The sequence below is a fragment of the Panthera onca genome, chromosome D1, assembly GCF_046562875.1.
Source record: "Panthera onca isolate mPanOnc1 chromosome D1, mPanOnc1 haplotype 2, whole genome shotgun sequence".
Lineage (NCBI taxonomy): Eukaryota > Metazoa > Chordata > Mammalia > Carnivora > Felidae > Panthera > Panthera onca.
The window spans coordinates 47,447,680-47,463,423 of record NC_138348.1 but is presented as its reverse complement, the minus strand read 5'-3'; the positions used below and the strand labels follow the sequence as shown (position 1 = coordinate 47,463,423).

General features: G+C 51.5%; 1 protein-coding gene and 1 long non-coding RNA gene across 2 annotated transcripts in view; one reads left to right on the top strand and one right to left on the bottom strand.

The window, feature by feature from the left end:
* Positions 1 to 6,921: 6,921 nt before the first annotated feature.
* LOC132662452 (uncharacterized) lies at positions 6,922 to 9,077 on the top strand. The gene is made up of 3 exons (XR_009602586.3): positions 6,922 to 7,078; positions 7,715 to 7,834; positions 8,801 to 9,077. It is a non-coding gene; the product is annotated as an uncharacterized LOC132662452 (long non-coding RNA).
* A 6,058-nt stretch (positions 9,078 to 15,135) lies between these two features.
* The window catches only part of GALNT18 (polypeptide N-acetylgalactosaminyltransferase 18), a 351,350-nt gene continuing 350,741 nt past the window's right edge, over positions 15,136 to 15,744 (bottom strand). The window contains exon 11 of the mRNA XM_060606015.3: positions 15,136 to 15,551. Within this exon, the coding sequence (XP_060461998.1) occupies positions 15,405 to 15,551 (147 nt within the window). The 3' untranslated portion in view covers positions 15,136 to 15,404. The remainder of the gene's footprint in view (positions 15,552 to 15,744) is intronic.

The following is a 15,744-nucleotide window of genomic DNA, read 5'->3' as shown; positions in this document are numbered from 1 at the left end:
CCTGCTGACTAAGCCTTTCTTACTGAATCTTACAAGCTTGTATTCCTCTTCCCTTAGGATTAGTTTTTTTCCAGGAAGCTCTTCAATTTTTTTTTAATATAACGTTTAGTTATTTTTGAGAAAGAGAGAGAGAGCGAGCGAGTAGGGGAGGTACAGAGAGAGGGAGACCCAGAATCCGAAGCAGGCTCCAGGCTCCGAGCTGTCAGCAAAGAGCCCGATGTGGGACTCAAAATCACGAGCTGTGAGATCATGACCTGAGCTGAAGTCAGCCGCTCAACCGACTGAGCCACCCAGGCACCCCTAGACTAGCATCCTTTAAAATTTTTTTAATGTTTATTTATTTTTGAGATAGAGACAGAGCATGAATGGGGGAGGGTCAGAGAGAGAGGGAGACACAGAATCTGAAACAGGCTCCAGGCTCTGAGCAGTCAGCACAGAGCCTGACACGGGGCTCGAACTCACGGACCGTGAGATCGTGACCTGGGCCGAAGTCAGACGCTTAACCCACTGAACCACCCAGGCACCCCTAGACTAGCATCCTTTAAATGTGCTCAGAACACTGACACTGGCCTACATTTGGGCAAAACTCATCTCAAAGCCTATTTCACAATCAAGTGTTGAATATCTCATGCAGTTTACTGAATACTGTACCATGGAAATCAGAATGGGTGTGTGGGGACAGAACGGCTGTGTGTCAGTTGCTTACCCTTGTGATGGCGTGGCTGACGGGGTGCCGTGGCCTGCCACCACTACCCAGCATCACAGGAGAGGAGCGTGCCACATATTGCTAGTTCAGGAAACTAGCACAATTCCAAATTTCAAGTATGGTTTCTACTTACGGGGGGCATCGCTTTTGCACCACGGTCAAGTTGAAAAATCATAAGTGAAGCCATCGTAAGCCAGGGACTATCTGCACTTTCTATATTCTAGATACTGTGTTAAACATTTTGTATACTGTAATTGATTCAATTCTCAAAATAACCTTGTTAATCAAGATTCTTTTGATTACAAATGACAGAAACTTCAACTAAAACTGGCTTACACATACAAGGCAATTTATTGACCTAAGTAACCAAAAGTCCAACATAAGCACATACCAAAATTAAACAAAGTAGTGATATGGTTCCCTCTGGGTGGATCTTGGGTAATTTCTCTTTTCCTTTTTATGTTCTACATTATGTATTTGCTTATACTAGACATTTGCTATGTTTAAAATCAGAGAAACTTTATTTGAACGGGGCTTATACAGCATTCTCCACATCGTTTCATATATTCTAATCAACTGGGACTCTTGTTCCCTGGGCTATGGTGTCCTCAAGGGCAAGGACTTTTACATGTGTCTTTGTAGGACCTTCCTTGTCTTTTCAATTTGTGCTCAAAGATGTACGTAAGGTGGATTGAATTCACACGTCTCACAAGGATGCTTTTTGCTCTTCCAATTCTTTCAGAAGACAGATGATAATAAGACAATAGTTTACACTTGATTCAATCCGTGATTCCTCAGGACAAACCATGTAACCTCAAATGGAGGTAATAATCTCAGGTTATTGTGAAGCTCAAATGAATTAGAGCCCCGTGTGAGCTGTAAAATTCTGTACACCTGGCAGTCGGTAATGACTTGGGTTTATAGAGACTTCTCATTCCACAGCCTCTATCCTAGGTGAGTCATGTCTATTTCTAAATTTTCTAAGAACCATCATTATCTCTTGATGAAAAGATATGGGAGAGGAGAGAGGAGCTGGGAACATCAATTTAGGACACATTATTAATCCCCTGCCGTGTGCATGCTCCACACCCACATATCCTGCTGTCAGATTGTCAGATTCTTCTGACATCTCCTTTTGGAAAGCTTGAAGGGCTCTCAAGCCCAATAGGTTTGAGACTGAGTTCAGGATCTTGCTTCCAAAACTGGTCCTCTTGAAGCGTTCTTCATACCAGTGAATCTTTCCACCCTCAACTCTCTCTCTTCCTCAGACTCCATATTCAAGCCACTGCCGTGATCTGTCTACTTCACCTGTTATAGGTCTCTGGAATTTATTCTTCTTTTCATCTTCACTGCCATGACTCTAGTCCAAGGTACCATCACTCCACCTCCTACTTGATCTCTCCATGGAAGAGCTTCCTTTCTTCCAATCAACTCCACTTAGTAGCCAAACACAACTCTGATCGTGTCACCTGCTCAAAACTCTTCAGTGACTTCTTCACTCTGAGGATACAGGTCCCATCTTTAGGCAAACTCACGCAGGCCCTGCAGTGAGTAGGGTACCACCTGTCTTTTACCGTCTACCCTCATTTTCCACCCCTTCACTCTTTCGGCTCCTCCTGTGTGAGCTCCTTAGAGGCCCTCCTACCTGCCTCTTTATGGGCTGTTCCCCCAGAATGGAAGGACATTCCTCTATCCTCCGGTTAATCCTTCACAACATACATAACATCTCAAATGTCACGTCCTTGGCATCTTTTATTTCCCTGACTAGGTTTATCCGCCTTTGGTTCTGTCAGAATTCCGTATGTCCTCTTCTTAGCACTTGCTACAGTTGCAATTTTACATTGTTGGTTTCATTACTTGATTAGTATTTGTTTAATTACTCGATTAATATTTCCACCAGATTGTAAGGTCTATGAGGGTAGTGACTGTGTCTCTTTGTATTCCCTATCATATCCGTAGCATACGGATGGGGACAGATCCCAGGGGATGGGGACAGCAGGGGATGAGGACAGCACCCAGCAGATGATTGATACACATGTGTTGGACAGATGGATGAATGAATGAATGAATGAATGAATACATGTGTACATACCAGGCACAGTGCTAGGAGCTAGGGATACAAAAAAATCAAGTACCCACAGTCAGGCTGGACATGGGCACAAGTCCACAGCCAGTCACAGTGCAAGGGAGAGGGACACTAGCCTGGTCCTGGAGGCTCGGGGACAACTCTCAGAGGAGACAGATTTTAAGATGAATCCCCAAGGACTAGCACGAATGCATTAGCTCGGTGAGCAAGGTGGCCCCAGATCTGCATTTTACAAACACCCTAGTAATTCAAATTGGGGTGGGGGTAGGGCTAGGGTGGATCACATGCTGAGAAGCATTAGTGTGGGAGGTTAGGGGGGGAGACAGGTAAGGGGGCTTCAGTGATAGTCGAGGTGTAGGGCATGGTCTTGTTTTAAATGCTGGACATTCCAGGGGCGCCCAGGTGGATCAGTCAGTTAAGCATCTGACTTCAGCTCAGGTCATGATCTCACAGTGGGTGAGTTAGAGCCCCCCGTCAGGCTCTGCGCTGACAGCTCAGAGCCTGGAGCCTGCTTCAGATTCTCTGCTTCAGATTCTGTGTCTCCCTCTCTCTCCTCCTCTCCCCCACTCACGCTCTGTCTCTCAAGAATGAATAAACGTTTAAAAAAATTTTTAATGCTAGACATTCCAAGTGGGGACTCCATGCCATGTCTCTTTGCACAGACTGAAGAAGGAGATACCCTCCCAGGATGCAGACCTGAGGCCTAGAGGCCAAGGCTCTGAGCTGAGCTTTTTCCCTGGAGAAGGGAGTTGGTTGTGGAGACCCTACAAAGGCCTAGCTTTTATATTTGTGTGTTTCCCCTGGACTACGAGAAAGTTTCGTAAAGCGTGCGTAAATGGAAAACATGGCTTGCTCCTACATCAGCGATTCCCCTTTGGTCTAGCCGGGCAGAGAGGTCTGGTCCCCCTGACTGCCTTGGGCCATGGAGGCATGGAGAATCACAAGAAGTCAGCCTGCTATTTCGTCTTTGCTGGAGGAGTGGGCTTTGTCCTAGAGGTTAGGGAGGTGAGAGCCAAGGGAAGACTTGAGGGCAGAGATGAGACAGATCCCTTCACTCTCAAGAGAGGCAGATGAAGGGCAGTCTCTCCTCTCTCTCTTACTCTTCAAATCCAGTCATTCTTCAGGATTGATCATTTTTCTCTTCCCCCTTTTCTTCTTTCTTGCTGACATGTCTTTCTCTTGCCTTTTCCAGAAAATTCCTACTCACCTAACAAACCCCAGATTATAAATCACCACCTCTTTTCTGTGGCATTCTCTGACTGTCTCAGGCAGGCCACACACGCATGCGCACACACACACACACACACGCACACCCCATGTCTACATGAGAAACAATAGTAAAATTGGTCTTGGAGTCTGAAGAAGTAGATATGAATCTGAGCTATTTCATTCCCTCTTACTAGTTCTGGGACGTTGGGGAAGTTCTCAATCCTAGCTGAGCCACTACCTTTCCTCATCTGTAAAATGGGGACTTAATATTTACCTTGTGGGCTATTGTGAAACTTAAGATGGATGTCAAGATGGATATGTAGGCTATAAACGCGCATCAGAAACATCCCATTGTTGGATTTCTTTTACTTCTGGCTACATTAAACTCTGATGGCCTAACACCCTACCTAAGACTTCCCTTCAGCTGGTGAGTGCCCCACAGGAGACACCTGGCCTCCTGCCCTTTCACTCTCTGCCTGTACCCAGGGATCTACAAAAGACAGCCTGCTGAATGCATGACTTTGCAATCCCTCGTCACCCCTGGGAAGGAGGTAAAGGCCTATTTGAGTTTGGCCCACTTGGTGAGGTTTAGACAGACATACTGTTCTTATTCAGTGTCCTTGGTTTGGCCAGTCTGCCCAAGTTTATTTTTTTATTTTTATTTTTTTATAGTTTATTTATTTTGAGAGATGGAGTGAGTGGGGGAGGAGCAAAGAGAGAGGGAGAGAGAGAATCCAAAGCAGGCTTCACACTGTCAGCTCAGAGCCCGATCATGATCAGAGAGATCATGAACTGAGCCGAAATCAAGAGCTGGACACTTAATGGACTGAGACAGGCGCCCCTGCCCAAGTTTAAAGTGGAGAAAGAAGTTTCTTCCCCTCCTATGCCCTTGTCCTTTGGTTTTCCTTGAACCATCAATCACCAAGGTACAGTCAGCCTCCCTGGCCACACTTCTCATATGTGGGCACTTGGGCCTCCACAACTACCGGTTCAGAGCTCTGAGCACCCTACCCACTGCTCTCCCTTCCCCCAGACTGCCTTTCCCTGCAGCCCCTCCTGCCTGTCTTGCTGTTGACATCGAAGGACAAATGCAGTCCTATATTTCAAAGTCATCGGGCAGATCTGATTAATTTTGAAAATGAACAACATGAAGATTCATCACAAACTTTCAGGTATGAGCAGCAATAAACAAAACCAGAGCATGGAGTGCTATTTATTTATTAAAACAGTAAATTGAAGGGAAATGGGCTATTTATTTTGCACGATGTCTTCCACAGAAATAATTGGCTCATTAATCACACTCTTGCTGTGGTCACGTTCAGAAGGTCAGGCTCGCCAGGGAATTGAAACAGGGGGGCGGTCTGCACAGCCCTGGCAGCATGTAGAGCCTGGGGGGATGCTGGCTGCTGGGGGCCTTGGCATGTCCTGTGGATTCTGTGTCACATGAAGGCAGCCAGGAGGCTGGAAGGCAGTGTGGCACAGTGGCTCGGGCAGCAGGGGGCCTGGGTTCAAATTCTGGCTACTGCCACTTCCTATCTGTATGACCTTGGGCCGGCTAGTTCACTCCTATGTCTTGATGTCTTCATCTATAAAATGATGCTGGTAATGGGAACTAACTTGTAGGGCACCAAGAGTTTAAGTGAGTTGGCAAGGCACCAGCATGGGTCCGGGGCAGGTTTGGTGCTCTTATGGGTGTTAGTTGTGTTTGTTCGTTCGGTCCAGGTAGAGCCTCAGGCTGGGGCACCCTGGTGTCATGGAGGCTTGGAGCATAAGGTTACTGCGGTGTTGCCAAAGGTGGCCAAAGGAGGCAGACAGCATAGTAGAGGCTAGGGGGTCAGGCTCTGCAGTCAGCCTCCTTGGGTTCAAATCCAACCTCTGTCTCTTACTAGTTATATGTCCTTATAGAATGACTTGGCCTTTGTGTGCCTCAGTTTTCTTCACTGTAAACTGGGGGTGATCATGATAGCACTGCTTGGTGAGACTATAATGAACGTTAAATGAGAAAATAAATGGAAAGTACTTGCCTTGGTGGCAGGCTGTAGAAATAATCGACATTTGTTATGATCATTTTTAGGACCTTCCTGGCCTGGGCCTTTCCCCCAGACACCCGGCATGGTCCAGGCATGGTGGAGGTGAGCAGACATGCTGAACTTTGGGCCCCTTCCCTGGCAGGGACGCAGAGGGTGCCAGAGCCCAAAAGGGGAAAGGCTGGGGAAGGTGTGCCTACAGCAAAGGCCAATGCCACAGCGCAGCTGGAGGGTCCACGTGGTTTGGGCAGGTGACAGCAATGAGCAGGGGTTTGGGTTGATGGGACAGCGCAGAGCCCCCATGAGTAGGTGGTCTCTAGCAGCAGCAGCCCAGCCAACAAGAGGCTGCAGAGCACCATCCCAGTGGGCCGAGGGTCACGGAGAGGCCCCAGCTGGGAATCAGACTTCTGGAGGAGCACAACGGAGGGGGTGGATGGGCAGGGTGGAAAGGCCAAACGCGGGGCGCCCATGCATTCCTATCCTCTCCTCTGCTCACCCACTCTGGTACCCTTGCCTATGGAAGCCAGAGCCAGAGTCTTTCCCAACACATCACTCCAGGAAGCTGTGGCCAACCAAATGCCCTCAAATGGATGGGATCTCTTTGCTAGTCCAGGGCTACAAGGTCAAAGCCCATCCTAGGCTCTTCTAGGGCAGTGAGGTCAGCTCCCTCACATGCTGGTCAGGAGGGGCTGAGGCTATTGAAGAAGGCCTGAGTTTCTTTTTCTTTCTTTCTTTCTTTCTTTCTTTCTTTCTTTCTTTCTTTCTTTCAAGTTTATTTATTTTGAAAGAGAGGGAGAGAGAAAGTGAGCATGAATAGGGGAGAGGCAGAGAGAGGGAGAGAGAGAATCCCAAGCAGTTTCTACAATGTCAGTGCAGAGCTCGATGCGGGGCTGGATCCCACAACTGTGAGATCATAAACGGAGCCGAAGTCAAGAGTTGGATGCTTAATGGACTGAGCCACTCAGGTGCCCCTGAAGGATGCCTGAATTTCGATGACCCTAGAGGAAGTGGACAGGAAGAGGCAAGATCCTTGAGAGACTCCAGCTGTAGGTGGGAAGACCTCTCTCCCTTCTCTTTCACATCAGTGAAGGAATACTTAAGTGGGAAAGTACGAGGTATGGTCAGTTTCAGGGCAGGAGGCATCCAGAGACTGGGGGAAGCGTGTGAGCTGGTGAGGTGAGAGGGCCAGTAGGCGGCCTGGGACACCCAGACCAGGGTGAGGCTGAGCGTGAATGTGCTGGTTATTCTCCCTCTTGGCTCTTCCCTGCCTGCTGTGTGGACTGCATCAGTGGTTCTTCTGCCCTCTGCCTCCAGTTGGGTTTGGCCAATGCGAGGCTCTGGTAGAATATCTGACAGCAGGGGGGCAATGGGGAAGAAGTGGAGGTATTTGCCCTAAGCCTTCCCCCTGCTCCCCAAAGGCTCCCTCCCTGCTGGGCTGCGGGCTCTACAGTGGGGGGCCCTCAGGCTGTGGCTGTCCGTCCTGCTGGGCAACCCACTCCCATGGCAGCATCAGTGAGGGTTGGAAGCCCCCTGCTCTTAGTCCCTTTAGCTAGAAGAGTAGGTACAGCGTCCACTTTTGCTGTCTGGCGTGCTTCCCCCTACCCTGCCCACACCTCTGAAGAACGCTGTCATTCTCCTGAAACCCTCTTCAGTTAACCTCCGGGGGCATCATCTGCTTCCTCCAAGGTCCTGATTCAGTTGCGGAGCACAGAAGGGTCCTTTTGTCCGAGTAGGGAAACGGGTCAGATTATGCCAGGGGCATTTCCGTGGTCAGGAGCTGAAGACGGACCAGGCCTGTGGAAAAGTGTGAGTAGGACATCGAAGGGGAGCAGAAAGTTTTTGGGGAAAGTAACTCTCGCACCGCTCCTTGGTATGGGGGTCATTTCCTTGGAACTCCTGTTGGCAGTTCGATCCCTCACAGAAATCCTGGCGAGCCTTACCACGGAACCCAGGGATGGGATCTGGGCCCACACTTCTGAGCACAAAGGGAGCACAGCACCCCCTAGGGGCTGATGTGAGAGTGGCAGCACCTCTAGAAGAGGAGGGGGGAGGGGCAGAGAGGGGCACAGGTCCCAGAGTCCTGGCTCAGGTGCCTCTCTCACCAGAAGCAGCTCCTCTTAGCAAAAGGTTCTGTGTCATGGGCTAGATTGTGGGTGTTTTCTTAAAAAAAAAATGCTGTGTCACAGGCAGGATCTGCAGTATAATTTGCCGGTCCAGGTACAAAATAAAAGTACGGGGCTCCTTGTTCAGAAATTATTAAGAATTTCAAGACACAAGAGCATGGAACTAAGCCGAGGTGGGGGCCCTGAGCTCGGAGACTCATGCCACAAGCCCATGAAGCCTGCTTGGGTCACAGCTTGTGGAGACCACGGGGGGAGCCCCCACCCCTAGGCCAAGCAAGGGAGGTAACAGAGACAGGCATGACGTGGTGACAGCCTTGAAAGTCTGGCTTCCGGGTGTGGCTATGCTGTGTAATTTGAAAACATACACATAGTAGGGCTGATGCCTCCCTAGGCCCTTTCTGGCTAATCGTGTGAGCCAGATACCAACGAAGGACAAAATTCCTGTCTGTGGGTGGGGAGAGATGGGCTGAGGCCAGAGGGCGGGGCAGCGGGACCTGAGGGTCTTGTGGGGTCAGGGGCTGGATGTGGGCCAGTGCATCTACTACATTCCCCTCCCTCCTCTTTGGCTGAAGTCAGGAGAGAGGGCATGGCTGAGGGAGGATACATTTTTGGGTGGCTCTGTTCATGTTTGCTTTCTTGGGCTATTTAGATGGTTGTCATCACGAGGAAAGCAAACAAACACAGACTCTTAAGGCTAGAGAGTCTCTCCATCTTGCCTCGGAACTGCCTTGTATCTCTTACCTGGAATTAGGAAGAAATGGTGAGGACGGAAGAACTCGGATTTCCTCTGCTTCACAAGAACCATGTTAAATGGTGTTAAGCGACGGCAGCCCAAAAGATCTTTGGGGAGTGGGCAGAAATAGCTCTTCTCTTTGGAGTCAGTGTGTGCGTGTGTGTGTGTGTGTGTGTGTGTGTCCATGCATGTATCTATGTGACCGCTGCATGTGAGTGCACACACGTGTGCACGTGAGGGGCTGTGTGAGCCTGGGCATGCGTTTACATAGAAGGTGCAGATGATGTCCCTCTGCTGCACATGTGCGCAGTAGTTGTAGGCATGGTGTGCGTGTTCACACACGTGTGAGGGTCTGGGAATGAGCAGGTTCTGGTGTCTAAAATCTTTACATCCTGCTCCGGTCAGTCTTGTTGGCTGTAAAGGGCAGGGACCCGTTCAGCCAACTCTGGGAAAAGGCGAATTGGCAGGATGTGGATGGGTGGGGTCTGGAATGAGGAGGAAATGCAGGCAGCTCTAAGGCTGTCTCTGGTCTTCGTCTGTGTCATGGCCACATGCTACACCTTCCTCACGGCGGGTCTGCTGCCTCTGCTCATCAGCTCCTTTCTCTGCTCCGCTCAGCTGTGGTTTCCCCCTCGTGACCTCAGCACGCACGAGGCTGTGGCATGGTCGGTCCTCCTGGGGCCCCAATCTACCCTATGGCATATCTCTACGTATGGCCATGGCTTCTTCACTAACTGGTTGATTTTTTTTAATTTTTTTAAATGTTTATTTATTTTTGAGAGAGACAGAACACGAGTGGGTTAGGGGCAGGGAGAGAGGGAGACACAGAATCCCAAGCAGGCTCCAGATTCCGGGCTGTCAGCACAGAGCCTGACACGGGGCTCGAACTCACTAGCTGTGAGATCATGACCTGAGCCGAAGTCGGACGTTCAATCAACTGAGCCACCCAGGCACCTCTGATTGATTCTTTATGTGTGTCACAGTGCAAATGTGCAAGCAGAATTTGATTGACCCCATTCATCTTTCTGTGTTAAGTCATTGATTACTGGCCAGCCTATGGACACTTCCCTTGGGTCAACTTGACTCCCCGTGGAGGAAGACAGCATGGTCATGGTACCAGGGGGTCACAGCTAGGGCTGTGGCTGGGACAGTTTTCCTCAAAAGGGGTGTGGATACAGAGGACAACGATAAACTTCTCAGGTCTGCATGCACAAACTCCCTGTCACCTGCTCAGTGCCCACTCTCTTCCCTGGGGACACCAGGACAACTGGGGTGCCCCCAACAGGCAGGACTTGCCAGGCAAGGTGGGTATGAGTGTAGGCAGTCCCCCGGAACCTGGAGTATGCCCTTCACCACCCCTCTTCTGCTCCCTTTTATGGGCTGAGTTGTGTTTCCCCCCAAAATCCATATGTTGAAGTCCTGGAAGTCCCCTCAGAATGTGACCTTACTTGGAGATGGGGTCTTTACAGAAGCAGTGAAATTAAAATGAGGACATTAGGATGGGTCCTAATCTAATATGACTGGATGGGGCACCTGGGTGGCTTAGTCGGTTTAAGCCTCCGACTTCAGCTCAGGTCATGATCTCGCAGTTTGTGAGTTCGAGCCCCGAGTCAGGCTCTGTGCTGACAGCCCAGAGACTGGAGCCTGCTTCAGATTCTGTGTCTCCCTCTCCCTCTTCCTTCCCCCTGCTCCCGCTCTGACTCTGTCTTTCAATAATAAATAAACGTTAAAAAAAATTTGTTTTAAAAAAGAGGAAGAAATTTGGAAACTGAGTCACACACACAGGGAAGACAGTGCAAAGGCGCAGGGAAAAGATGGTTAATTGTAAGCCAAGGAGAGAGGCCTGGACACAACCTTCCGTCACAGCCCTCAGAGGAGTCAACCCTGCTGACAGCTTGATCTCGGACTTCTGGACTCCAGACTGGGAGACAACACGTTTCTGTTGTTTGAGCCACCCAGTGTGTGGCACTGTTACAGAAGTTCTGGAAAACTCATACTCACTCCAAGAAAAACTTCTTGAAAAAAAACAAAGAAGATACGGGTCACCAACATCTCTAGAGGGTGGGTTAGGGCCACAGGCATCCAGAGCATGTGACAGCCAGGAAGCTAGGCCCTCTCACACCCACAGCCCACCCCTGACCTGGGCGTTTCCGAAACTCAGTTCCTGGACTCACTGAAGGAGGAAAGTCTGCGGCTGGTGCCCGAGCTACTCATTTACCATCTTCGGTGAGACCCAGGCGACAGTTTTAGGCCAGGGGAAAAACTGATGACATAGCATTTCAGGAAGATCACTATGACCGTTGCAGGGAGGAGGGCTGCTGAGGTGGCGTGGCGGGGCCCATGCGAGCAATGAAGCAAGATGTGAGCAGTGGGGGCATGAGGGACGAGAGGAGGTCTCTGGCGTGAGCACCTGGTGGAGGTCACTAGAGCGGTCCTGGGAGAGGAGCAATGGGTTGGTTCTCTGCTTGTCACATCAGCATTGTCTGAGGGACACCCACCCAGATGCCCAGGGTCCATCAGCAGCCGGAGATTGGGCCTGGAGCTCAGGATATAGATGTGGATTTGGGCGTCCTGGTGTCTGGGTGGCCCTGTGTCAGGGGCATGAGACTGTGGTGCAGGAGTGGCCATGAGCAGCTTCTCCTGGAGCAGACCCAAAGACTGGCATGTGGGAGGTGACTGGGGCACAACAAGGAGGGAGCTGGAGGGCGGGGAGATAGGGAGGGAGGAATGCCAGTGAAGTGCCCATTAAGGTGGGTTACTGGGGCTCAGTCCTATGGGGGGACTGTGCGGTGGGGGGTGAGGCCTCACATGTGTGTTCCTGAAGGGTGAGGAGGCCCATCCCTCACGGACGGGCTTGTTCCTGAGGCCCAACCCCCTCAGTACTTCGGTCTACCCACACGCAGGCCCAAGCATGTGCCTGTGGCCAGAGAAGGGCCTCAGACAGAGACATAGGAAGCTGCAGGAGCTGCAGGTCTGTGACCCCCTGGAAAGTGACCTTTGGGGCCAGCCAGGATACGGCCAGGTCGCTGGCTTCTGCCATTGTCTCTGCAAACAATCGTGTCCACTTCCGGTCGGGAGTGAGGGGCCCATCTTCTCCCTTCACTTCTCGGAGCGGGTGGGAGCCTGGGTACCCGCAGGCGAGGGCTGGGGCTGAGCTGTGGAACCAGGCTGTGGGGCTCGCTGTCCTGGAGGTCTTAGACACCTGCTAAAAGAGCCCTTAATGGTATCAAAACCGTTTCCTGTTTCTACCAAGTCGTCGGATGTGCAAACCATTAAGAAAATAATGATCTCACTCCAGGGCATTCAGAGAGCCCCCAGACAGCTGCTAGTTAGCTTGCACCAACATCAGGGAAAAGCAGCCAGCTGAGGCTGGATGTGGCCGAGTGCCCTTGGCCTCCTTCCTTTACATTCTCCCCTCCTGCCTCTGCCCCACGCTCACCAGCCCCTCTGCTTTGGAGACGTGTGACCTTGTGTGTCTCACTTTTATGCCTCTGAGACCCAAGTGAGCCTGGACTGGCCATGTGGCCCTCACTCTTTGGGGGCCAGGGCCCTCAGGGATTATCTCCGAGACAATTCTCCCACCAGGGCCTGGGCCTCTGGGCTCAGGGAGGAGCTGCCCCCTATCGCCCTGTTTTCACTGCCCCCGGATTAGCTCAAAGGGGAGAGCTCTATTCTGGGGTTTGCTTCTTAGAGTGTAGATGTTGGGAGTGGCTGAAGGCAGGGTGCCTTTGATAGGACAGGGATGTGCGGAGTTTGTAAAAGTGTGGGTTTGGGTGAGGGCAAGCGCCTCTAGGCAGGTGAGACTGACGGTGTAGATGCTGGCACAGGCTGGATGGGCCACAGAAGCCAACAGGCCTGGTGAAGTATGGGCATCGACTGGTGTCAAGGTGTGGATATCCATGACGGCGGCTGGGTGTTAGGATGCCAGTGGATAAAATAATAGTAGTTACGGCTTGATGGCACTTACCATGTACCTATCGCTGTTCTTAGTGTTTTACATAAATTCCCACTCGTTTAATTTTCACAACAACCCCACAGAAGACATTCCTATTTTTTAAGGAGAGGAAACAGAGATGGAGAGGTTTAGTGGCTGCCCGAGACCATCCAGCCAATAGCTGAGGCTGACTCAGAGTCCCCACTCCTGGTTCCTCTGCCCTACAGCAGGGACGGGGCGCAGGCTGTGGAGGTGTGGGTGTGGGTAGACGCGGGGGGTCAGTGATTGTGGCTTCAAGTAGAGGCCGCCGGGTGTAGGGGAGCACGTGATGGATGTAGCTGGGGTGGGAGGCCTGGGAGAGAGCAGGAGGAAGGGTACAAGGGAAGGGATCCTGGCGGGGACCGAGTAGGGGTCTCAGACTTCAGCAGGGAATCAGAATTCCTGGACCATTTGTTAAAACCCTGTTTCTGATTCAGGATTTCCAGGTGGGGCTCGAGAACCGCCCTTCTAATAAGTCCTCAGATGACGCCAATGCCGCTGGTCTGGGGACCAGACTTGGGGGCCACTGGCAGGCGCGTGTGTGGGGGTGATGATGAAGCACAGCAATTGGTGCTGAGAGGTGAAGCACCAGGTGGGTAGATGAGACTAGAATGGAGGGGACTTGGGAAGCGTGGCTGGGTTGCAGGGCTCAGAGGAGTTTGTTAGAATGAGGTAGAGGAATAAGTGTGGGGGAAGCCATACTGAGGCCCTGGCTTCCGGAATATGGCAAAGGCAGTGCCTACAATTCCCTCTTGAGGGTCTTGCTTCCCGTGTCCACCTCCTGGGTGGGAGCCATCAGGTGGGAGCCGCCTGGCCAATGTCTGGGTATCCTCTCTGGTCTGTGGTGGGAAAGCAGTGTAACCCTAGGTGGGGCGGGGGGGGGGGGGTGCGGGGCGGCTATGGTGGCAGCCTGGGAAGGCCTAGTGGCCCTCTAGGGTGAAGCCTGTGCATGCGGGTGTCTTGGTGTGCCAGATGGCCAAGACGAGAGGCTCCTCTTCCTTGGGGGTCCCTGAGGCACAGGGGTATCTCTATGATCACCAGTGTTTCAGCTATAGATTATTGATCCCCAACAAGCAGGTGTTGGGACTGGAGGCCCCTGGGAAGGAGGTCCCAGAGAACTTGAGAGGGTGGGTGGGGCTGAAATCTGTCCAGGAAGGGTTTCCTCTCCTGCCTCGGTCCTACAGCCTGACACTCACTACTGCTCTGCTATGAGCGAGAGGGTTGGAGGTGGTGCTGGAGGTGGGGTTGGGGTGTCCTTCAAACTAAAAACAGGAGCCTTCAACCTGAGGAAGGCCTACTTTGGATTGGGACAAGAACCACTCAGCCGGAAGCTATTGGAGGGACAGAGGATTGAGTAAGAGGCTCCAAGAAACATGGTTCTATTCTGAGGGCCACTGGTCTCCTGAGGCTGGGCCCAGAGGGGTGACGTGGAACCATAACTGAAAGAGCCATGTGTTATGGGTTCAATTGTGTCCCTACCCCTCAGTACCTCAGACGAGAAGTCCTCTCCCCTCAGTACCTCAGAATGTGACCTTATTTGGAAATATAGTCTTCACAGAGGTAATCAAGTTAAAAGGAGGCCACAATGGTGGGCCCTAATCCAATATCACTGGTGTCCTTGTAAAAATGAGAAATGTGGACCCTGAGGCAGACACACAGAGGGACACAAGAAGCACATGGCCACCTACAAGCTGAGGAATGTTTGAGGCTATCAGAAACTAGAAGAGAGGCCTGAAACAGATCCTCTCACAGCACTGGGAAGGACCCAACTCTGCCCATCTTTGATTTTGTACTCCCAGCCTCCAGAACTGGGACAGAATGAATTTCTGTTTAAGCCAGCCAGTCGGTGGCACTTTGTTATGACAGCCCCAGGAAACAAATACACTGTGACTCATGGAAGGAGCCGAACCGTCTTAGCAACTGGAAGGAGGCATTTGCTGTAGGCCAGGGTCACTGCTGAGGGCCGGGGCGATGGACCGCTTTGGGAGGTGAGGAAGGTGATATCAAGATGGGGCAGTGTGGCCTGAAGCCTAAAGCCCAGCAGCTGACGCTCGGGGGGCCAGCAGAAACCCTGCTTTCTTCAGGAATGCTGTCTCCAAAGGACGCATCTGCTGTGGGAGAGGCAGAAGGAGCCTTCTCTCTGGAGGTGACTGTGAGGTCACAGTGCCCCACTCGCCACCCTGGGCCTCACAAAGAAAGCGGGCTACAAGAACTCCAAGTTCAGAGGAACCAGGCAGGCAGCTCCACTGTGCACCAAATGACTGCAAAAGCCCTTTTCTTAATCAATAGTATTTTATTGTCAGTTATAAATATTTTCCATTTGTCCCCTATTTACAGTTGCAAAATAGTTTATGATATTATACCATCACCCACCATTCAGCACCTTTCTATAAACTCCATGAAAATTGAATAGGAAATAAAAAGCTCTTTTGGGGGGTCCCGCTAACCTGGTTCCCCCAGACTCAAACAACCCCCCAGACAGCAGGCAGCATTGCAGCAGGTGCTACACAGTAGCAAAGGGACGGGCGGGGGCGGCTCCCAGCAGGGTCAGGACGCCAGGCTCCTCAGGACGTTGGTGATGCTCCAGTGCTGGCCTGAGCACCTCTGCAGCACCAGCTGGAAGCCAAACTCCGAGTCGCTGTTCTCCTGCAGCTCCAGACAGCGCTTGGACTTGCGATTCTGGATGGGGCCTCCCTGGGAGCCGGGGCAGAGAGTGGAGTCAGAGGCTATAGACGAAACAGGGGAATCTGGGGGGGACCTTGGGCCTAGAGTTATCGGTGGGTCCAGATGCCTGGGGTCCAGAGAGGCTACGGGAGGTGTGGGGGCCAGCATTCCCATGCAGCCTCAGGCTGCCCTTCTCTGATGTGTTGGTCTCCTCCCTGAGACT